General features: G+C 41.3%; 1 protein-coding gene across 11 annotated transcripts in view; it reads right to left on the bottom strand.

Moving 5' to 3' along the window:
* cep112 (centrosomal protein 112) overlaps nt 1–24,837 on the bottom strand; it is a 109,787-nt gene that overhangs the window by 50,962 nt on the left and 33,988 nt on the right. For all 11 annotated transcript variants that reach the window (XR_015109948.1, XM_086184109.1, XM_086184107.1 and 8 more), the window contains 3 exons: nt 17,125–17,260; nt 14,161–14,268; nt 8,376–8,558 (listed from right to left, as the gene is read on the bottom strand). Coding sequence is in view for 10 of the 11 variants with exons in the window: in XM_086184109.1 (XP_086040235.1) it covers nt 8,376–8,558; nt 14,161–14,268; nt 17,125–17,260 (427 nt within the window). In the remaining variant the exon portion in view is untranslated. The remainder of the gene's footprint in view (nt 1–8,375; nt 8,559–14,160; nt 14,269–17,124; nt 17,261–24,837) is intronic.

The following is a 24,837-nucleotide window of genomic DNA, read 5'->3' as shown; positions in this document are numbered from 1 at the left end:
TATTCCGTCATGTTACAAAGTTTTGAGGTGGAAAATTGTAGACGCAAATTCCTGGGAAACTCATTCACACAACTGTCCTGGGAAAATACTGGAAGATATGTGGGAAAGGTTGCATGTGTGAACTGAACTCACCAAATTCTCAAATGAAAAAACAAAGGAGGCGAGGGACCTGGCAGCTTGTTTGTACCTGCGGCGCTATCTAAGACAAAAGTGTCCAAAAATGTACGAAAAAGAGTAAAATTCTGGTGGAGTCCCAGAGGGGTTTATGTGGGGAGTAAGAACTCAGCGGAGTGCAGAGGGAGTTGGAGGTGAGTAAATCAAATATCTCTTGGAAAGGTTATGTACCAAACTGGAACCTGGGCTAACGTTATGTAGGCTAATGCCAGTTGCAAATGACCGAAAGAGGTAACAACACAACAAAGCTCATAATAATAACAATAATAATAATCCTCCACCTCCTCTGAGTTCATTGGCTAGGGGTCGTACACATTCACAGTCGGTTTGTTCCCGAGAACACACCACCAGAGTCCTCTTAAAAAAAAATAAAAATCTAACACGTTTGATACGCCATGTGAGTCTGTTTCCAAGGCGCATCTGAATGCACCCTGAAGTCCCTCGTTTACAGCCCTGACTGGCATTTAAAAAAAAGTATTGTAGAGGCAAAAAATTGATCTAGTTTTTAAGATGACATTGACAGTCGCACCTCTGAAGTGTCAGCGGTGTGATGAGTCCTGCAGTAGAGGAGTTAAACACGGCAGGATGAGAATGTGAGCGTGAGTGAGAGTGTGTCCACTTGCATACACAAATCAGCATCAGCAAGGCAACAAACTCAAATAATGCCACCAAATCAAAAAACTACCCAGATTTGGCGCTTGGTGGTTGTTGTGTGGGGAAGTGTAGGAAACTCTGAACCCATCAGAACCCATCGGAATCAAGAGAATGCAAATATCACTGTCACAGAACAGATTAGTGTTAAACTTAAGCTATTCCGGTACATGACAAGCTGTAATGTTGGACTGCGATGAGTCACTGTGCCATTAAAAAAAAAAATCATCATGGTGGGCCAAATCAACTTGTATGGCAGGCCAATTTTGGGCCATGGGTTCCACTTTGGGTAGCTCTGGTCTAGTTTATTTCCAGCTTAAGACTCACTGAAAGCCAGAGAGAACAAGAGGGGTTTTAGCCTGGAATGAATACTTTCTATGGTAGAGGATGACAAGTCTTCATCATCTGGATACTGCTTTGCCTTGGTAACTCTATTTAATGTGATTGGCTGCACGGAAACGCTCTTGAGGACTGATTGCGTATAAATCTGTGTGATTCTCTCACAGACAGCTGTATGATCAAAAACACTTAAAGCAGCATCATTTGTGGACTAAAGAGCCAGGACCAACTAGTAATAGAATGTTTGTTTGATTGCAACATCGCTGCAACTCCTTTTCACTGCTCTGAAATATGCAAGCCGTCCCCGTGAAAGGGAAACTACTTATGTTTTGATGAAGTGTTCACATAAATTGTAATCGTGCAGTCTCTGTGGAGGCATTTCTTATCTTTAATATAGATGATTTAGTAAAACAGACAAAAAATGAGGAGGGGTGTGTGTGTGTGTGTGTGTGTTGCATCTGTTTAGAGTATCTTAACATTAGTTGAATCTTAATAGATTTATTATTCTGCTGTTATGCTAATTGGGGAAGCTGCGGAGGACTGTCAGATATCAAAGACGCAGTAGTATTTTAACAATCCTGTGTGAGATAATATTATCACTCTGTGAGGAATTTGAGTGGCCAGGGGATTTATTATTCACAAATAAAGAGTAACATGCCTTCCCATCATGTAAAAGATGAATATGACATAATTCTATACAGTCAGTGACATTTGTATAAGCTGTATTCCAGTTTAACATGCTAGCGCCCTGTTATTGTGCATTCTGGCTCACTGGCATGGCTTACAGCCCTCCATAAATGGAACTAAGCCATAATTAATCTTATTAGCACTTGTGTGCTTGTGCTTTTCCTGCTATGACGACTCCGCTGTGAAAAAAGTCTTTAGTTTGGCATTAGCTTGACAGGCAGAAACATTTAGCTCTAACTCTGTTGACCTGGCATTATAGTCCTAATGCCTTTGGGAGAGACGCTCATTTACTTTTTTTTGAGTTTGATAAGAAGTCGTTAGATGAGGTTTTGCACGGAATAAACAAACAAGATGTGTGTTGTTAATTAATGAGCTTTAAAGGTGCTGGTATTTTTGAATGTTGGGTGGATTAGCTGTTTCTCCCCTGCTCCCAATCTTTATGATAAACTAAGCAAATCAATCAAAGTGTGCAGGCATAAGAGCGGCGTGACCTCACAGTTTAACTTTAAAAGAAAGCAATTACACATTCCCAAAAATTATGATACATTCTTTTCACACATTTTTACGCCTCCCTGCTGGTGACAACCACGGGCCAGGGGTTTTATGTTTTAGGGTCATTTGTCGACCCGTCCCATTATCGTTAATGCTGAATCTCAAAAACGCTTTGAGGGAATTTCTTCAAATTTGGCAGAAATGTTCACTAGGACTCAAGGATGAAATGAAAGATTTTGGTCGTAAAAGTTCAAGGACACCTCGCTTAATTGCGATATCTGAGGAAGGCCTTGAGGAATGTCCATTAGGACTTGAGAATGACCTCAAAAACCTTGGTAGTGAATGGCCACTGTGGCATGCATCTTGGAGTGAAAATACTACAATACGGTATTTCTCCTATGTTGGTTTAACTCTAAAAAAAATTAACTTAAACTTTACTATTTTGTTCCCCAAACTGTCAAACCATTTTTCATTTTCCATGAAAAAACAAATTACAAATATATTTGATTAAATACATGTTGGAAAATGGCCATTTGGTATAACTCCATGTCATTAAAATACATTGCATTCTGTAAATTCTCTAAATACAGCAGAACAGTATGACAGCCTCTTGGCTTTACCAGATAAATTATATATTGGAATCAAAAGTGAACAGTACACTTGCATTTGTGCATGTTTTACTGAACTAATTGGAGAAATCGTAGGTTAGTGGCGTCATTAATGTTCTACTGTTGCCAGCGAAACAGAATATCATAGGGATGAAGATGTGATGTATGCACATAATAAATGGCTTCATAGTTGGGAAGGGATATGTTTTAACACTCAGCACATCATGGAGCATAAGAGTAACCACAATCTGTTATTCTATATGGAAAAAAGCAAAAAAATCAGCTGGGTTCTGCTGCATGGAGGCAGATGTGATTACAATCACTTAAGGAATCATGCGAGCTGAGTAGGATGCTTCTGTGAATCAGTGAGTAACAAGACAGGAACTCTTGACGATCCCGGATCTTAAGAGCCCGATCATCTTCTATCAGAGACAATCAATGCACACACTGGTCGAGCTGTCTGCCTTGTTCTCCTCGCCCGACGTCTTCTTTAGCATCCTTTTCTGTCACCACCCTCGTCATTTGACTCATCCTAATCACGTTGGTGGGATTCAAATGCTTTGAAAAACTGACAGCATCATTATTTAGTCCATCACAGCCCAAAGGATAGATCTCATAAGGCTCGCTCTTATGCTGTTTGATGTCCAGATGGTGAGTATATTGCTTTGAAAAAAGACATAATTATTCGGGAAAATACAACCCATAAAATGAGTTTTGAGCAGTGGCTGGTGGGGAAAAATACAAATGATGAGGTTTGCATAGAACAAACGATCCTGCAGCTTCAAATTAATTTATAATTCTGGCCCTAGTTTTTGAACTCTTAGCAGTGTTAAACAATTAAAGCCTCAGATACAAAACAGAGTACATTAAAACCAACATTGCCAGAGTTGTTTTCCATACAATGTAATTACTCCTCACTGAAAATATTTCCTAGAATATGATTCATTTTTTCTCCAACACAATAATGATTAATTCCTGCCCAAATTCCCAACAAAGTGGAAATATGATACACTAAATTATGGTTGATGTTCATGTCACTTCACATGTTTTAGACAGTGCACAGGGAGGCTGTTCTTCCATTTTAGACAGGATATAAATAAGACCATTGTATTTGGACTAGTAATGAAATGTTAAAAGGTGATGGCACCCTCAAGGTCTGAAAAGTGAAGCAAATTTTGGAAGCGCCTTAAACCTGTTCTTTCTTCTTTTTTTTTAACTAGCAGCAACTATTTTCAGTGGTCAGATTATATAGAAGTCAATGAAGAAATGTCCCTAATTCTCTCTTGATTTATTACCCCTGTGAATATTCTAGTTTACAATCTCATTCACTCATTTCCTTCAAAGGTTGATGATGAAGCAGAGTGCCATGCCAACCTTTTGATTGTCCATGACGGCCTGCAAGATTCACAACCCACTTGTCAACTTGAAGTACATGGATCTGCTTCCCTATATCGATTCTGAGACCGACGAATAATGTAAATGACGGGGATTGTGAATATTCATATGGTGCCTTTATTTTGAAATTCCCACAGCCTGTCTGCTTTTTTTTTTTTAAGCTTCACAGTCCATTTTATTCATTCTATTTTTTTAAGGAATATTTGTTTTTTCTTTTTCTATTTGGTTCATGAAACCATTTTACTTGCTCTTTGTGAGTCGATAATATAAATGTGATTGATCGTGTCATCTTATATGGAACAAAATCAAAATTGTGGCTTTATTATATCGCCAACAACTGCGTCATTGTTCAACACTTCAATCTACTATATCGCCCCTTTCATTCAAAATATGGATACTGACAGTAAAACACTGAACTCAAAGCTCCAAAACTGAACTCCATAATCCAATGGGTGACATCATGGTTGCTATGGCAACGCTTTCACACAGCATATATGTCAAAACATTTCATCACTCTGGATGGATGGCTGACAGCTTTCTGGCACACTGGCATTCCAATAAACGTTCAACAAGTAGTTTACTCCTTTAAATGAATACTATGATAAAGACACCAGGCAGAGTTGTGGGTCGGTACATGCATGTATGACACAACATCCCTGCAATACAGCCTTCCTTCATGACAGTTACATTGTTCAGGTTTTATTTATTGAATTTGTATGAGACATGTTGATATTATTTCATTATGGAGGCTGGCATTTTTGGTGCTGTATTATTCCTAATTTGTCAACACAAGATATTAGTTTTATGTGGGTGTTCTTAAGTAATTGGCAAGTGAGTCCATCATGTAATAATAAATAAATATTTGACATTAAAGTGAAATTGGAGAGAGCATATCCTCGCCAAAGTTCATATATTTCCTGAGAAATTAATGAAACAAGAGAAAAAGCCTGTTTTATATTCTTATGGAAATCAACATATCATATGTCAATTGTGCTTGATTGACATGTTTGTGTTAAGAATGAGACCAGCAGCACAGACTAGTCCCGTCATTTAGACGAACATGAGTGGAAGAGAGACAGATCTTGAACTCTGGCGTGTTACTCAGAGATCACAACCATCACTTCAATTTTTATATCACAAGAGACGGGGGACTCTGAAGATTGGCGTGATATCAATAATTTGTTTGCGATGTCAAAATGTGGGACACAGAGTGAGCGCAAACGTATCCTGTCTCACTTAGACTGTGGAGCTTTAGGAGGTTATTCCAGTCACTTTGAGGGCTGTGGAGCTGAATGTGTGAGTCGTTTTTGATTAGCATTTACTTTCAGTAAAAGAAGACAAATATTACTGCATTCGAGCAAAAAAAAAAAAAAAAAAAAAGTGTTTAAATTGGTTACTGTCAGGATGGACATTTTTTTTTAATAGTGTAACATCTGCCACTCTGCATGTGGTCTGTCACTCTGAAAGTTCCATCAATTATCTCACACTGTTGAAGAGTGAAACATATTTCCTGCACCCTGTCTGGGTTTGAGATCTGCTTCTTCACTGGCCCACACAGACATACAGACAGATGACAACAAAAATATTACCTCCCTGTGAGAGGTGGCGTTCATATTAACAACATAACAGCAGCTGGTGGTTGTTTCTTAAAGGACAAACTGCTGGGATGAGGACAGCGTATCCCTGTGTGACTTTTAGATCACTGCTACAACTCATTGGCTCTCTTTCACATTTACACAAGGCAAGAGTCAGGAATGCTACGTATTAGTGTCCCACCACACAAACTGAACGAGTGAGTGTTACTTATCCTTGTGACATTTGCTGTTCCTGTAGCCAACATCTTAGCTGCAATTGTCCCTACACATTCCCAAAAGACACAAAGGAAGTCAGCAATAACTGTGCCAGGCATTTGGTTTGTCTGTTACGGACCTGTCACTTAATAATATCACTGTCTATGTGGTCCATGTGGAGGGAACGTGTTGTTTACAAGGCTGGGAATATTCTGGACAAAAAGAGACATTTGGAAAAAGTAAAAAGCTATAACATGCTGTGAGGAAAGGGCTTTATCTTTTTGTATGCTCTAATAAAATACTCCTTTTTAACACTTTCATTGCAGTTTTTTTGTCAGTGAAGGGCCACATAAGCACCGTGTTGCTATCAGTGTGACAGACAGAGTTCTCAAGAGATAAAAAAAAAAAAAACTTTGGTAGTGCAGAACTGTTTAATAATATGTGCCTTTGCTCAATGTACAAAAAAAGCTCATCTTTTATACATATGGCTGCTAGTGTGTCAGCCTCTTGTCATTTTAACAGCACATCCACTGAACAGTGCTTGCACAGGAAGTCAAACTGACTCATATTTTCCAGTTTCAAGAACTTCACAATCCCATCCTTCATCTTGCCAAGGCCTGAATGAAAATCTTGATTTCTACTGCTTTACCGTCTGACTTTAGACAGGCGTCTGATCTCGACTCAAAATGTTGCACGAGCAAACAGGAACTGAGAATTTTGAGATGAGAGAGCACCCGGGAAGTTTGTTTTCTGTCACCTACTGAGACCCTGACATTTGTCAAACTACACGTCATTTTGACATGAGCAGTGCGTCATATTATCTGCAGAAACGTCCTGTTGTGACAGCATCTCCAGAAAACGAAATAACATTCCAGCTGGAGCCATTGGGCGCTTCTGAGGGACATTTCTTCCAAAAATATTTCAAACAAAATCCAATTAGGGGGAAAAGAGAGGAAAACCAATGACTTTCTCCCCATGTTATACAGCTTTTGGAGTTACAGAAAGATAGTGTAAGATTCTGTTAAACAACAGTGTTACAAATGAAAGAATGTTCTGACTCATCATTGGGGGCCATACTGAACTTAAACTAAACCATCTGCTTTCTTTGTAAAATGTAAACACAAACAAATCACATTTATCCCCATCTGAAAAGAGTATTAGAGGTTAAAATATATGCAAAACACATTTTTGTTTTCGATACTGTCTGAAAAAAAGCACCTTAAATTGTGTTTTAAGTGGAAAATGATAATTATCTCTCTAAAACAAAACGTAACACTTTTCTTCTATTGAGTCATGAAAATACAAAACACCAAAGAACAGTTTCGCGAAAGTGAAATTTTCTTCCCTGGTCATTTGGTCCCTGATACTTTTTGTGCCCATATTTGGGGAGAGTATACTTTGTCCGCAAATAAAACCTATCTGACGGTATCACTACCTCCAGCTAAGGGCTAATGAATTATATCCCCCTCATTCTGATCGTGTCCATTTCATTAAGAAGCCTGAAGAGTGAAACATCCCCAGCTGTAGGCTGGTCTGTCAAATGGCTTCCCGCAGAGCTCCAAGCTAGCCCAGGCTGGAGAGAGGTAAAGAGAGAGGAAAGGGTTGGATTGCGGCTCAGTATCTGGGATGTCCATGCAGCGGTCTGAAAAACCACCATCTTCCAGACAGATATGGCGAAGTGTGGTGACATGAGTACGCCACACATAGGAACACTTCTGTAAGAGTGTCAGACACTTGACAAAGGTCCACAACCATGCATCAGAAAAAAAGAGCATTTCAGCCGAGAATTTGGCTCTATACAGATTTCTTCTACTTCATCTCGCCACCTTTGGTTTCGGGATTCAACATTTTAAATTAGGAAACCCTGCTGTGATTATGTGACTTTTAAAACATCTATAAAACATCAGAAGTTCAGGCAGTTTGATTTTTTTTGTTTCGTTTTGACAACATATTACTTTTTCTTACTCCTCGCTATTGATTTACTCAACTCAAATGTTTTTTTTTCCAAATAGGTATATGCAAATATTTTCGCACACACAAAAAAAAATTCAACCATGTATGAAATTATTCACATCAAATCTCAATTTCTGTCTAGGATGAAGTAAAAAAGTGTCTGAACCCACTGTGCTTTTGAAATCGTCAGGAAAACGTCAATAGTGAAAATACAAAATGGTTGTCCACAGGAGAGCGGAGGGTCAGCATGTGTGTGTGCGAACATGGATCAGTGGAGACCCCCTACCTGGGCATCACGCTTCCTCCACTCCTGGGTATGTTGTTGGTGCTGTTGCAGAGCGGCCCTGGCCTGCCTCTCCAGGCTGCTCACCTCCCGCTGGCGCTCCTGGACCAGGCTGTCCTTTTCCGCGCTGTGCTGCTGCTGCAGCCGCGTCCTCTCCTGCTCGTGCTGCATGCGCTGCTCAGCCATCTGATTGGACAAGCAGGCAAAGAAAGACTTCATCAGCCAACACACATTCAGAGCAACCCTGTCGTCATGACAACTTGTCCATCCACCCATCCATCCATCCATCCTTAATCCTGTTCCTTCGATCCCTACCTACCAACCGGACACCCATGTGCCCAACCAATTTGGTGCAGTTGGAAGGATGGTGGGTAAAAACGTCCTAAAAGTTTCTGCGCTTCCTCACATTGTCAGAGGATGACATGATGTGATGTGTTTACATCTGGCTAAGTCCCCCGCCCTCTCACCTCGCCAGCCAATTGTACAGATCGGCCTTAAATGTTCCATTCCTCTCTCTCTTCATATCTGTCCCCCTCGCACTACACTGTGATCAGGGTATAAAGAGCAGCTAGTTTGGGCTATGCATGAAAGCTGGCAGGGGTTAGCCATCTGGCAGCAGTAACTACCCCGTGCCCCATGCTATGCATCTGACAGCATGCGAAAATCGGCTTAAGCATTGACCGTGGTCATTATAAACCCAAATCAGAAAAAAAAAAAAAAACAAGTCGAGGGAGGTGAGAACAGCAGCTTAGAGGACAACTCCGAAGACAAAAGAGAAGGAAAGGATCGTTTCGTGTTAAATTTTTGTTAATTTTCTAAATACATTTCAAGTCTAATTTTATCGGTTCCATTCAGTTTGCATATTTTACCACCCATCATAGCTATTTCAGCTATGAATTAAGGACATTTAAGGTGGGAGCATAGCAAGGACCTGTAAGAACCAGTCATCAAGAATGTTGCGGTATAAACATACTGTCGATCCGAGTCTTTGGACCAAGCATTGCACTATTCAGTAGAGTAAAATAAAACTTCTCTAATGGGATGCAAAGCCTCAATTTTTCAGAGCTTAATCATCCTGTCAGCTCAAGCTCAAGTCTGCATCCCAGCAAGGCTGCGAGTGGAGTCACCTGCTGAGAGGTGAGCCATGCCCTTGGAGCTCCCAGCCCTGAGCCACCAAGCTTTTCCCAGTCTCTGTTCCATTCCCTGTCCCCATTGGTGGTGGTGGTGGTGGGGGGGACCAGTGACCCCCACATCATCCTGCCGTGCAGCCCCAGACGGAGCCTTGAAAGGACAGCAGGGGCCTTGAGTCTATTCGCCTCCCTGCTTTGAAGCTAATCCCTTGCACATTGTGCTTGACGGCACCCTACCTGGCCTGCCAGCGGAGTGAGATCCGCAGCCTCTGTACCCGGTGCCTGGTCTATTCCCAGCCCCATCTTCGGACCTTGTGTGCTATTCAGAGCAGGTGATGAATGAGGGGCTAGCTACAGGAAGCCGAATTCCGTCCCCAGACTGAGAGGAAGGCCACAATAGGCACTTCATCTTGGCAGCCAAGAATCTACCCTTCAGCTTCTGGGAGAGCTTTGTTAAATGTCCTCTAAATGAACATTGGGGAGAATTCTACTTGCATGAAAACATATTTTACCTATAGGGCTCAGTTAGTGGTATATTAAGGAGGCAGATACACAGAAAATGCTCAAGATACATCACACTCATGCCATTTTCCTGGATATAATAGAGCATATAAGAGTTCCTTTAAGATAAACACTTTACAGAATGTGGGCAAAATCTTCCAAATGCTGATGTTGTCTATGGTGCACTGCCTTCATTTTCAATACAAGTCAGATCCACAGTCACAGGGCAAGTCAGATTCATACAAGAGCACAAGTTACAGCTGACAGCAGTAAAATGCTTTGAGAACTCCTCAGCAGGACAGCAGGACACACGCTAATAGAAACTGGGGGAGAACACCCTGCCTTACTGTTCGCTCCAGTTAAGAGTCTTGGGCCGTGAGGAATATGGAGAAAAGGAGGGATCAGAGGTGAAACGTAGGTGAAGAAACTGACGATGTAGATCCATTGTAAGAAAAACAGCAGAAGAAGTAGACGGAGAAGAGATGACAGAGAACAGACCCAGCAAGAAGTCTGGTTGTGACATCACGTAGTACCAGCGTGCAGTGGAGGATGCTGGGTGCTGCGATTCTTAAAGGGACCGCCATGGCGCCTATGAGAGAAGACAGTGTCGGTTACAGCACAGCTTGGTGCCACAGATGCTGAGTAGGTCGGGTGTGAGAGCACAGCACGACTCCTGTCAGCCTAGGCTCACATGGTTTTGTGTATGTGTGTATGTGTGTATTGTACACACTGAGACAGGACAGTGAGGTAATGGGCTTCTTCTAACCCCAGGAGGGAAAATCCAAAATGTTTGGGAAGGAGGAGGGTGTAGAGGAGAGTAAAACAAAATGCCCCGTCTGGTCTCAGCAGGGGAGGCTGGGGTGAGTGCAAGAGGGGAGGGAGAGATGGAAGAAACACAAACCCCCCTTATTCTCGCGCTGTAGAAACTGAAGCTGCACCAAGTTTAGATGGGAGTGTGTGTAAATTAAGTCCACAAACTTATCTATACGACACCCCTGAAGTGTGAGGGTGTTGAGTACTTCACTGTGAAGGTCATCATTCCAAACCAGCCATTTGACCTCACTACGTCAAGAGGCGGAGATCCTGTAGGTCACCGTGACGTCCAGCTGTCATGAGTGTTAGGTGGGAAACAACTCCTCCATACAGAGTTCTCGTTCTTAAACTCTCACTGAAGCTGCCCCGGAGGAATGTCCTTTTGTGAATGTCTGAATGGACAAACTTGACCTCTGTGATCTTGTGAAAACAATCTCCGTGGTTGTGGAGGTGCAATGCACGCATGCATGCAGAAATGGGTGATGGTACACACACACAAAGTGCTCAGTATGTACAGTACACAGAATGACGACTGAGCTCATGGTAGCTCATGAATTATCCATGTTCTCTACCCTTCCATCTGTGCAAATAACGTTGCAAGCGTTCCCATCCCCATATAGAAGAGCCCTTCATCTTTGTAGGTTTTTATCTTTAAGACAAAAGTCTTCCTGATGGGCTGCTAACCCGATGTAACAGGCTTTAACTGTCAACTACTGCACCCCCACTCTTTGTAGCAGCAAATAATCATCATCGCTTGAATATTTCCTCAAATGCTTTGATTACTTTCCTTTTTTCACAAGAGATGGACTGTATGAATCCTCGGAGCAACTTGGCACTCAAAATGTGGACAAATTTTAACAATTACTGGATTGTGACAGGGAGATAAAAAGTTCCTTGGATATAAATACAATCCTTTAATGGCTTTAACTGCCATAGTCTGATTTATGTAACAATGTGCCCTTGCAGGAGGACTTAAATGATGAATTTACCAAAAATGCCAAGAAAAACCCACAGTACAGTACTTTGGAAAATTACAACCTGACGGTTTTCAACAAACATTTGTCAAAATCCAGTAAAACCTTTAATTCTCCACATCTGGATAGGATAGACACATGAAATAATAATAATAATGATAGTATAAAAAAAGAAGAAGCTTAGATCTTTGTCTTCGGAGTCATGCCATACCTTTGCTTGACAGTAATTTAAATAAACATCTTTTAAAATTCATTCAATCAAATACCTATAAAGACAAGGATGTCACGTAACCCCTCTTAAAGGAAAAAATGATTATGTTTCATCAGATTTAAATGGGATAAACAAGATTTTGGTGGCTTATTTAAAATTATTTCAATATAAAATAAACACAAAATACATTTGATTTTGAAAAGGTTTTTGCCCCACAAAAGTCCTTCTAATTACAAATACAACTTTTCCATCAACGTAGCAAATCGATAACAGCAAACAATTTCTCAACAATTTCCACCTCTTTGAGGTAACACTGGCTTTACATCGTCGATTTACAATTATCTACTGCAATTTATATGCTGTAAAACTCCATCTGGCCTGGAAATGAGTTGTTTGCATGCTTATTAACAGACAGGCTGATGCTAGTTTGGTTCCTGGTAATGAATCATGTTATGGATACAGATGGGAAATGTTACAGTAGTTAGTGCTGTGTGCTCTGGAGGCGTATGTGGATTCATGTGGTCATACAGTATCAAAGGGATGAGAAGAGATGCAGCCCTTGATATAATTTAAAGGAAGAAAAAGATAGGCATGATATTTTATGGCAATCTTGGGAGGTATGAAGGCCTGAATCTCTAATAACATGACGTTACAAGAAGGACAGAGTTTAGAATGCTCCATGTAATGCCTCTTGAGAAATTAATGACAATATCCAGCGCTACTATGGGTGAGTGAACTATGTTATCAATGAGAGCAGCAGCAGTTTTCATACAGAGTACACTGAGACAGGACTCTTCACTCACAGGAATATGTGATGGAACAATGTGTTTTACTTCCCAAGGGCCCAAAACCAGGCCGTTGAATTAAATTATTATGTACACAATTGCTATGTTGAAGTGCAATATATCACTATGAGGAGAACTGGATTTGATTAATACAGTTTAAAGACAAAGGCAGTCTTTATAAGACAATTATCATTCACTGTCCTATTTCATAAAGCCCAGGTATAGTAATCTGTAAGCATCTGTTTGAAAAAAACTAACAAAAAACTTACAGATAGAAATAAGCACTTCTATGTCAGTGTTTTCAACCTTTACTTACTGAGTAGCATTTACAGTTGTACAGGAGCACAGTTCTGTCCTGTTTTCTTGTAAAGCAATGGAAACCATGCGTAGCCTCCAGATAGTTTAAGAACAGTCTTCAATTTATTTTGAGTACATCTTAGACTGGCATTTTAGTTTAATTTTACAGGAGTGGTAGATAACAACAACGCTACGACCCCAGAAATGAAGAGCAGCTCAAGAAGAGAGAGTCAAGTGTTTCGGCAACAACACAGACATCAGCCAAACAGTCTGATCAACGGATCTGAATCAGCTCAGAGGCTCCAACTGCAGTTAGAGGCGTCTGTGGTGATTCTAACTGCTCAGTTGCTCTAAACAGAAAAAAAACAACTGCCTGATGCAACTTGAACACTGGCTTGTGACTTAAAGTCGTATGACTTCCACTTCTAAATCGCGAATGCAGTAATGTCAAATACTATGTAATTACAGTATATATTGCCGTACACAGCCAAAGACTTTTCAAAGAGCCAGGATGGACCACTGAGATTGAAGTGCATTTTGAGTGATAGAAACATAAACTGCCCTCCATGTCTTCTTCAATAAGACTGTCTATTTCTAGAAATACCCACCACTGCAGTTTCATGAATCCAGCGCTCAATAAAAGATGACTTCTTATCAGCAAGCTAAATATCAATGAGTTGGGAAATCATATCGAGACATCTAATAGAAGAGGAGAGGGAAGTGATGATAAGGGGACTGTGTCTGCCATGCAGATTGCATTCGTTTTCAATTGGCAACATTTAAGATATTTATTGAGAGGCAATCGTAGCTTAATTTAAAGCGTGTCGCTAATCATGAGAAATTAATCAGGTGGAACAGATGGGAGGAATAACAAGAGTGTTCCACATAGATGTCAGCCCCACTGGCTGGCTCTAAATGGCCAAGTGTGCACTGATAATAAAGAAAAGATAAGAATGTGATGATGACGATGATGGAAGCAAGAGAATTCTTTCCGCCGGCTATCTCAACAGCGCAGAAGTAAAGAAGCCATTCACACACACAAAGATACAAACACACTGTAGACAGACTGATACAGACCTGCTGCTCATATTTCTCTCTGAGGGCATCAAGTTGCTGCGAAAATTCCTTGGCCTGTTTCTCCCTGAGGGACCTGGAGCGATTTAAGTCCTCCTCTACCTTCTCCATCTGTAGGCAGGAGAGGACAGACATCAACAGTTTTGTCTGAATGCCTGTCTGAAACAAACCTGGCAATCTATAATGCACTTATATTTAAGGCAAACAAAGACTCCTACTACACCTCCAAACCTCATGGTACAGACAATTTGCCTTTTGTTGAAATATCTACTCGTCATAGTTTGTGTGTACAAATTAGGCACAAGTAAATGTACAGTACTACTCAAAAACAATTGAAACTGGGAGGTACTCAGAGAGTACATACCTCTGCTAAGAGGCGACCTGGATTGGGAAATGTGAAAATAGTATAACCAATATCTTTTCATAGCCCATCATTTATGATAAATCATTCACGAACCACCCAAAAGGTCTCCTCGTCTCAAAGAATCAGAATACCATCAGGATGATTTCTGGAAGCCAAAACATCTTTTGACTGATTCACTGGGACTCAAGGAGTTCAAAATTAATTCTGAAAAATGCAGCAAATATATCCTGCAATGGCCATAATGATCTCCAGGATCCTTGTTACATTATCTATATACTTTTGAAATTCCTGTCAACAAGTATTTGAGATATCCTGCTGGGGAATTAATATACCCTGGTGATCACATGATCTCATACATTCCTACTGAAGAAATGTATTCGGCACTATGTGGGATCTTGTCTAATGATTTTTTAATAAAAGCACATTCACCTATTCAACATATATTCTGTCATTAACATTAAATATGTAACACCAGCAGAGAACATCAAAATTCAAATATTCACAGAAGATAAATGAAAGACTCAAGTTGAAGACGTAAAAAGCAGCGTATTTAAAGAATTTTGTATTCCTCTGGAAAAGGAGTTTTTTAAAAAATTTATCTCAGCTCAGCTTCTTTACCGACTACCACCTTCTTATTTGCTGACAATCAATGACAACAAATACTCAGGCCACAATGTGCTCTGGAAATGCAAAAGCTTCCTTTGAACTATTCAGAGATTTGATTCTGGATAGATTTATCTAGAAGTGGGATGATACAGCGAATGCCAGCATGGAACAGCATGTGCAGAAGGAGAGAGGGAGAAGATGTGAAGAGGATGAAAGGATGCAAAAGAGAGCAAAAACTTCTTTTGAAATACTTTCTGCGACATTAAAGCTGTGATGGAGCAATGCATAAGTAGGGTTTGTGAAAAGCTGGGGAGAAGAGTGAAAGGAGAAAAGGATGACAGAGTTGCAGAAGAGAGCATCTCTCTCGCTCTCATAGCTTTGATGTGGGCTGAGGATAAAGTCAGATTGGAGATTGGGATGCCAGGGGCTCAATGGGGAGAGAAGGAGCGAGCAAGAGACAGAAGGATGCTAACAGGAGAAAAGAGTGGGAGGACGGAGAGAGGAATTCAGCAAATACAGACATTTCTAAGTATCAAGAAAACAAGACATCACTAAAATAAACACGTAACACAAATGCAGCTCCAGTCACGGAACATAAACACTACAATACAATATAATCTAGTGACTTTGCATGGTGACAAAGTAGTCCTTCATGTACTGGCAATATTGCATGTATTGGTTATTTGTACACACACGTACACACGTATACACACACACACACACACACACACACACACACACACACACACAAATCCATGCAGAAACTTGACTCCAACACAGTATTTGTTGCTCCACCACAGTGAAAAACGAATCAGTGACTAAAAGCTACTAATCACCCAAGTATCAGACCTTTAAAAATTTCAAGACCACACTTGGTGCTGCCTCGTCAATAAAACACACACATACACGCAGGCACGCACACACAAACACACACACATAATATAAAACTGCTTTACAAAAACGCCTATAGCCAAACTGACTTGCAAGGAAGCATTAGAAGTTTACCGCTGAGTAAGAATCGATCGGAGGAACCTTCCAATAAGCAGCAGCCCACGCGGTGTGGAGGGCTGATCGTGAGGCCGGCTTAAAGTACTAATTAGTCCAACAGCTTAATGCCCGTTCTTCATAGAAACCCAACAAGCCCCAATCATGCCCACTGTGAAGAAGTGAGGTCAGAGTGTGAAAACAGAGAAATGAATGCACCTGTCTAATGAGTGAAAATGGCCTTGGGATTATCGTGTTCTTAACATTTGCATATAGATTTTTTTTCAGCACAGGAGCAATTAAAAAGTGTCAGGAAAAGGACCTTTGATAGGATGTAGGGTGGCCTAATGGTGCAAAAAAATGGACAGTTGGAGTGAAGGAGAGAGAAAGACACAGACAGACAGACAGACAGACAGACAGAGAGAAAGAGACAGACAGACAGAGAGAGAGAAGAGAGAGAGAGGGAGAGAGACATACGGAAGAATTCAAGCACAGCCAGCGTGGCGCCCGGTTGCATCTGTGGTCAGGCTGTGCCGCTACAACTAGAAACATCAGATTTTGTGTGTGTGTGTGTGTGTGTGTGTGTGTGTGTGTGTGTGTGTGTGTGTGTGTGTGTGTGTGTGTGTGTGTGTGAGAGTGTGTGTGTGCATTGTCATCCTGTCAAACAGCTCACTCTTTTTGTGGTAAAGAAATAGCAAGAAAGGGTAAAAGTGTGCATGTGTGTTGTGTAAATGCATCAGTATTTGGCACAAAACAGCCCACAACACTAATATGCGTGAATATCAGCCACTAACTGGATGCACAGCATGAATAAATATAACAGGAAACAGGTGGAAGTGGATATTGCATAGTGTTGGCTGATGTGCAGCTTGGCATTCATTTAATGTGTAATACAAATGCTTTTATACAAATGTGTTGTTCTGAATGTGTGTTTGCGTGTGTGTATGTGTGTGTGTGTGTGTGTGTGTGTGTGTGTGTGTGTGTGTGTGTGTGTGTGTGTGAGTGTGTCAGACCTGGAGTTTCATGTCAGCATAGGCCTTCTCAGAGCTGAGCTCCACCTGTTTCTTGAACTGTTCCAGTGCTGTATCAGCCTGCTGGATCTGCTTTCTTTGGCTCTCCCTGGCTCTGTCCAACTGATTCTCCATCTCTCTGTAAGCCCACACACACACACACACACACACACACACACACACACACACACAAATATACTGAATGTAGCCAAACAGAGCAGATATGTAAGTAATGTAAGTTTAATGCTTTCAAGTGGGATGAAAATCAAGAGGAACACAATAGGAGATGAGAGATGAAGAAAGATGGATAAAAGACCATATTTCAGCACACACATTCACTTTGTAATGCAATAATAAATGTACAAATTCTTTTATCTTATCATTTATGATGATATGAAGACATTCCATATGACCATTTACTACTTTTTGAGTGATGGGAAAACTATTTTAGTATCTGCCACCTCCAACAGCTTGATATGTGTGTGTGTGTGTGTGTGTGTGTGTGTGTGTGTGTGTGTGTGTGTGTGTGTGTGTGTGTGTGTGTGTGTATAGATATACTTCTGCTATTGCTGGCAAATATCAGGTCATATAGTTGCATGCAGAGCAGACTGACAGACATGTTGAGAGCTGCCAGAGCCAAACCGGGAGGCCCTGCATCAACATCATATACAACACTAGTGAGCAGCTGTCACCCCTAGTGTGTGTGCGTGCGTGCGTGTGTGTGTGTGTGTGTGTGTGTGTGTGTGTGTGTGTGTGTAAGGGGGGGGCAGAAAAGACAGATCTTTGAGCTGCAGGAAGCATCTGAGGATGTTGTTTTGCTGAAGTTGAGATTTTCAAGTAACAAGTTACCATCAGACAATGATGACCAAGTACTAATGAAATAAACTTGACTTTATAAATGTATGTACATATACCCATACGTAAGTTGTCATCTAGAGATATGATGTCATAATGATGATGTCACTCTCCAAACTGCAGCATTTCAGAGTTTCTCTAATTCCAATTCCAGTCATAGAAATGCCTCCAATACTGGCGGGAAAAAAAAATTTGGTATTGACAAGTATGTAAGTCTATGAACTGATATATGTCATCATACATCATTTATTAGCCCGGCGAGTCCCAGTTAGCACAGTTAGCTCTGATGAAAGTTAAATACAGGAAATCAAGTCTTTTGACACAGGAAGTTGTGTTGCATTTTTATGAGAAAATGCAATAACTGATTTGCAGAATGTAGCATTAGCTTGGCTAATGCATTTAGCCAGCAAAATGTCAGCAATTTAGCAATATTAAACAATGGAAAATTACATCAATAAAATGCGACCGATTGTCAATGTGTGATCAAATCTGACATTTCCTGTTTGTAATGAGATATTTGTATTGGATTTGATCCGTTAGAAGTTGCTTGGATTTTGCATTTTTATGCCATTATATTGTGGGTGGCACAGTGGTGCAGTGGTTAGCTTTGTCGCCTAACAGCAAGAAGGTTCTGAGTTCGAGCCCCGGCTCAAGCAGAGAGTCTTTCTGTGTGGAGTTTGCATGTTCTCCCTGTTCCTGTGTGGGTTCTCTCTGGTACTCCAGCTTCCTCCCACAGTCCAAAGACATCAAGAGGGGACGAGGCTGATTGATACTCTAAATTGACCGTAGGTGTGACTGTGAGTGTGAATGGTTGTCTGTCTCTATGTGTTGTGTGAATGGTTCTCTGTCTATATGTGTTGGCCCTGCAATGGACTGGTCACCCGTCCAGGGTGAACCCCACCTCTTGCCCAAAGGCTGGTGGGACAGGCTCCAGCACCCCTTGCCTAAGCGGAAGAAAATGGATGGATAGATGGAGACCATTATATTGTCTGTGTCTGACCATCTGTATTCATACTAAAATATCATTAAAATGCCTTTCAAGCCACATTATGGATGAATGCAAAAACAGGCTGTTTTAAAACGTTTTCAACACAAAGTGTGGTATCCCCTCTGCACAACACACTAATAACTGTTACAGTATGTGGCTTGTGAGTCACAACAGCAAATACAGAAAATTTCTTCTTCTTCTTCTCCTTTGGAAAAAGGTTCAAAGATGATAAAATCCAGGAAGGAATCTAACTTTCTGTGTATGTTCTTTACAGTTTGTGCTGTGTGGGTGGGGCCTCTCATCTTAATTAAAACTTCAACACTGCATGAATATTATTCACCGTGGACCAGCAAGCAGAAGACCTTTTTTTTTTTTTGGCCAGCGGGTGTGACTTTAACCCCAATTGAAAATATGACTATTACAAAATTAAAGCAGGCAAACAAAGGTAGGTGGGGCAGCACAGAGATATTGTTCACACATGAGATTCTGTGTTTGCTAAAATGGCCATGCAGCACTATAAACACTATATAGCAACAGGAAAAAAAAATACATTGCAATTTTTATCACGCATTCACAAAAATGCTCTTTTTAAATGACAAATCATTTCCCCACAACCAAAGCAACAAGTTCATGTATTTGTGTAAAACTAAGTGGAAAAAACTGAAACGGAAACAGGGGTTAAAAACAGCAAATTGAGACGGAGGTAATAAAAAAGAACAGGGGCAGAGGATTGAAAAAGGAATGTGCAAGCTTTCTCTCCTCTTTATAGTGCTCTGTCTCTTTGTAATTTTGGTCTCTCTCATGTCGGACATCAAACGACAAAGAAATTGTTTTTTCTCCTCTCCCAATTTTGTGTACTCTGTAATTATTAATCAGTCTGGTTGCATGACTGCCTTCCAGGCTCAGACAGACACAAAGGACATGTGGAGAGATTAAGATGGAAAAAGAAAAAGAGAGAGAGGAAGGAGAAAGTGAAGATGGAAAAGAAGATGTCACAGAAATAGCAAGTTTGTGAAACTTCTGAGGGAGAGCAGCAATGAATAGGGCGTGCATGAGTGTGTTTGTGTGTGTGAGTGCGCATGTGTGTATAAAGGTCTGTTGATTGTGTGAGAATGACAACTCTATTCATTGAGCTGACTGCTGAGCCTTTACCTCTGAGGATACACCAGAAAAATTCGCTGCAGCTAACCTCAACTATGTGACAGACGGAAACATATTATGCTCGAAAGCCACACAGAACCTTCGGTGATTCCTCGGAGAATAACTCTGCGTGTGTGAGTATTTCTATCTGTGTGTGTGTGTGTGTGTGTGTGACTATGTGTGGTCACTAGAGCGGTAGACAGTGTGTCACCATCAATAACAGAGCAATGAGGGTGAGATGAGAGGACAGAGAAAAAGACTCAGGGAGGCCTGGCAGGGAGATACAAGAGCGGGAAAGAAAGGAGAAGGGTGCCAGTGCCAGGGCGGCCTGTTGGCTTTAAATGGATTCCTGGTCAGAAAAGTGGAAGGAGAGGAGGCTCAAATTAAAGATGTGCCTTCTCTAAAGAGGAAGTCCTCTCATCCCTCATTTCTAAACGGCTGTTTAAAGGGGGGAGGACGAGAGGGAGGCCAAGGAGAGAGCAGAGTTTGTGCAAGAGGAGGGTGAGGGAACTTCCGCCATCCAGCCGCCTTGTAGACAAAAGGGGCGCGGGAATGCCTGCCTTTTCCAGACTGCACTGGCCACATAATGCCACGTGCTGCATCTGTGTGAGTGTGCAGCACATGGATATAGAGAGACATACAATATATACGAACACTGATAAACAAATTCAGTTAATACAACAGTACACATTAAAGTCAGAGCATACAGAGGCAATGCTAATTGCTTATGCAAATATTCTTTTCATGTGTGAAGAGTATTTAAGAATTGTATGGGCTGTGATGTGGGTGGAGCAGCGCGTGGAAAAGACTGACAAACAGACTCCAATGCACGCTCGCATGTGGATGCCTCTGGTCTCTCGTATAAAAAGACAGAGAGTGAGAGAGTGAGAGTGTGTGTGTGTGTATGTGCGCAAAGTGCATGCAAGTGCCTGCGCATCTGTGTCTGTGAGCTCATCCAAATGGAATGATAACGAATCCACAGACACATCAAAGGGGCCTAGAAAAAAGAGAGGGAGAGAGAGAGAGAGAGAGAGAGAGAAGGGAGAGAGAGGGAGCACATAAAAAGAGAGAAAATACAAAACTGAAATATTCAGCGCCCTCTGAAGAAAAAATAAAACAGGCTTGGTTTTCATCCGCATCCCCAGAGAAAGAGAAAGAGAAAGAGAGAGAGAGCGAGAGAGAGAAAGAGAGACATGGAGTGAGAGACAGACCACAAATAAGTGAACACAAAAGCAAAACAGCACAAGGGCAAGAAAATAATAAAGATGTAGAAAAACAGTTGGAAAAAAAAGAGAATGGTTGAGCGTGATGGCTTTAGAAATGCCAACAAATGTGGCCTGTTCATAAACAGCATTTCACACCAACTTGTGGAGAAAAATGGCTTCATACAAGAGTGAATAGAAGTCTAGGAACCACTCTTACATGTCAACTCAACCTCACAATAGCCTCAATGTTCCCATTCATATTTAGTCGCAGGCTGTTGTTGTCCTGTAACTCAGGGAGCCTTGTCTATAGAACCAGTTAAGGAGGTTCCACTATTTTCCTTTGGTCAGGTTGGTGGTATTGAACTGGCGCTTAACCCATCTCCAATCACCCCTTTCAATGCAGTTACCATGGGAGTAAATATTGAGCCTTGTGAAGCTTTTCAATATTCAGGATCCATACCTCCACCTGCTCCTGCACTCCAGCTCTAACTGAGGCTGCCTGGCCTCTGCTGACTACCACTGATCCCACCACCACCATGATGCCTGCTTCCCTCCATCCCCCCACCCTCCTGTCATGGGATAGGAATGCTGGGAAAGATAAGACCAGCTCAAAGAGGGATGTGTGCACACACCAAAAATGAACATGAAACACTATATTGGATGCATACATTTAAGAGTAGTGGAACATTATCTCACACATGCATGCACACACACAGGGACAAACAATGAAGAGCAACAGATAGTTGACACAAACATAGTTAGCTAAAAAGGTTGACTATAATATCCAACAAGGCAGAGCTGCAAGCCTGTGAAATTGAGTACCTCCACACAAATTCTTAATCTGATACTTTTAATTTTCCAGATAACACAATTCAATCATTCAAATGTACATGTGTGATAAAATTGCCAGCTCTGTCAGCAGAGCAGGCTACATCGGATTAGCCCTCTGCTAACTCACATGTGAATCAATAATTCAACTGTGCAGCTCTACCAGACCTGTAGAATTCTAAAGTGATATGTGTCATTTCTAAGGGGTTATGTGACACTCAGAACAATTTATCCACAGTCTACAGCCCAAACCGTACCAGCTGTCGTTGGCTGCAGCCAGGACAACGATGTCTGTTAGCCCTGTGCTAACTTGAATGTGGATATATTGTTCTATCATGCAGCACTTATGACTGAACAAATGTCATAAGTGTAAATTGTGACAGAGACATAAGTCATTTGTTGTGTGACTGTTAATACAGTTTAGTTACTAACTGTACACCTAACCCAAAACCATAATGACGTAGTAGCCAACGGAAAAGCTTGTGTTATAATGTTCCATACTATAGCTTGAACCAAAATGATCCGATTCCAATCAGGTAAAAATGCTTTGTTGTACCAGATTCTAACCCGTGAGTTTGGATTAGGAAATTCCTACTTTTTGGTGCGATATATATAGTCAAGCATGGAAACTGCACAGCATGACACATCCTATTCGTGACAGCAAGAGTGTTTGCACACCTGTTTTACACACGCAGCCACTCGTGAAAGTTAGCCCACTTTCTCTCCAGCTACCTGAAGTCAAGGATGCCTGTGCCACTCTAAACTTTAAAAGATCAAACTGTGCAGAATTTACTGCTGAGACACAGAGTTGCTCCATTCCTGCACCATCGTACCAGTTGGGTGTCAAGCAATGAGAGGGAGGAAAGAAGTGGAGGATTTTCACAGACAGAGAGAGAGAGAGAGTCAGTAAGGGAGAGAGAGAGAAAGAGGGAGAGAGAGAGAGACAGACATCATAATCTACAAACAGACCAGCTGTTTTCCCTTGTCTCCACTTTAACAATTAAGGTGACTTTATGATGTTTCTAAATTGTGAAATGGAGGTCAGTGTTGGCAAGGAAGGCGAGTCATTTCCCAGATGAGCTCTTATCGCTTCCCCTCCTCTGCAGAGCATCTCTCCATCCATACGCTAATGCCCTGTAATGATCTGAGGCTTGTTGGGATGAAAGAGGAGAAGAAAAACTTGTTCTCTATGCAGCTTTGTAGTGCTTTCTATTGTTATACTGTCATAACACAGACCTAGAGCTCAAATTGACATAGCAAAGCTTATTTGCATGGCAGGACTTGGTGATTTCTTATTTTTTAGTACTAGGAAGAAAAGGTGGGTGTAAACCATGAGAGGAAAAAAAAGGTGTGTGGATAACATCTATATCTGAAGAATGGCACTCGCATTTGCCAACATATTCTGCTTATATTCACAGCAAAATAAACAATAAATAAATGAACACATTTACAGATCTATGTCGCTATACCTTTAACGGAACGTAGCGTGGATCAACATGCACACATCAAATATACTTCATAGCATAACACCTCACTTACCACAGAGTATCTGGCACACGGAGGGCATGTTGAGCAGTCCTACTTGTTTAATTCTACCATCTTACCATCTATCCTTCCATCTTACACACACGCACGCACACACACACACACATATACACACACACCTGCATGCGGTCTTTGCTTTGACTTTGAAGTTCTCCTGGATCGCCTATAAAGGCCGTCAGTGTTGCCACGGCAGCAGGCAGGTAGCAGACATCAGACTGCTTAGTGAGTGTGTGTGAGTGTGTGTGTATGTGTGAAGCCTGAGTGCTTAATTAGCTAAGAGCCTGATGGGCCACTTTCTCAGTGTTTAACACTAAACGAGGGAATGACTGGCTCGTTACTGATACTAACAACAAGGATAATTTATGCACCAACAGATCTGTCTGCTGTGTTTAAAGCGTGTCCTCTGTTGCCTGACTGACAATGACAAGCACCAACAATAAGTGCGCACAACCATCAGCGTCCCTGTGCGATCTGAATGCACAAAACAGTGTCACAGACGCAACTCAACTGCAAAGGTTTCTGCAACTTAAGACAATGACTTCCACATGCTAAATATTTATCCTTTTCTCTCAGAAATCCATCCTTCTTTTTCATCCACAGTGTCTGGGTTTCAAATATACTGTGACAAACAGCTGAAACTCTCCCAAAGAGGCTCGATGGCACTCTGATGACTAGACTTGGCCGTGCACAGCTGAAGCTGTTGAATAGCCTGAGCTGGTGTTTGTGTGTAATTGGGCAGAACACATTTTAGTTTCACCAGGGAAAATGTAATCTGCTTGTGACCAAGAAATGCGGTCCTGTATGGGATTAATTACCCAGTGGAATGTTCGGACTGGCTGACTGGTAGGACAGTCTCGTGGAGTCCAGAGCTTGAGCGTATGGATGTTGAGGGACGTGAGTTATGTAGCTCAAGGATAAGAGAAGGAAGCAGATCCGAGGGGAGATCTTTTGTGATGAATCCAACTTATTATTGCCTTTTTAGCTCGGATTCAGACAGCCAATTTGTGTATCATGATATTAAAAAAAAAAAAAAATGATATGACATTATAGTGAGACAGCTGCATTCCATCTGGGTGGAGCAAGTTTCAAGGTCATGATGGTGGCAGGCTAACTAAGGAGAATTGTTTGCCAGAGGTCAATGCATCTAAGCAGTAG

The sequence above is a fragment of the Aulostomus chinensis genome, chromosome 18 (assembly GCF_037954235.1).
Source record: "Aulostomus chinensis isolate RoL2024-O1b breed Wild chromosome 18, RoL_Achi_v1.0, whole genome shotgun sequence".
In the NCBI taxonomy this organism is placed as follows: domain Eukaryota; kingdom Metazoa; phylum Chordata; class Actinopteri; order Syngnathiformes; family Aulostomidae; genus Aulostomus; species Aulostomus chinensis.
The sequence above is the reverse complement of the archived record's forward strand: the minus strand, read 5'-3'. Positions and strand labels throughout refer to the sequence as shown.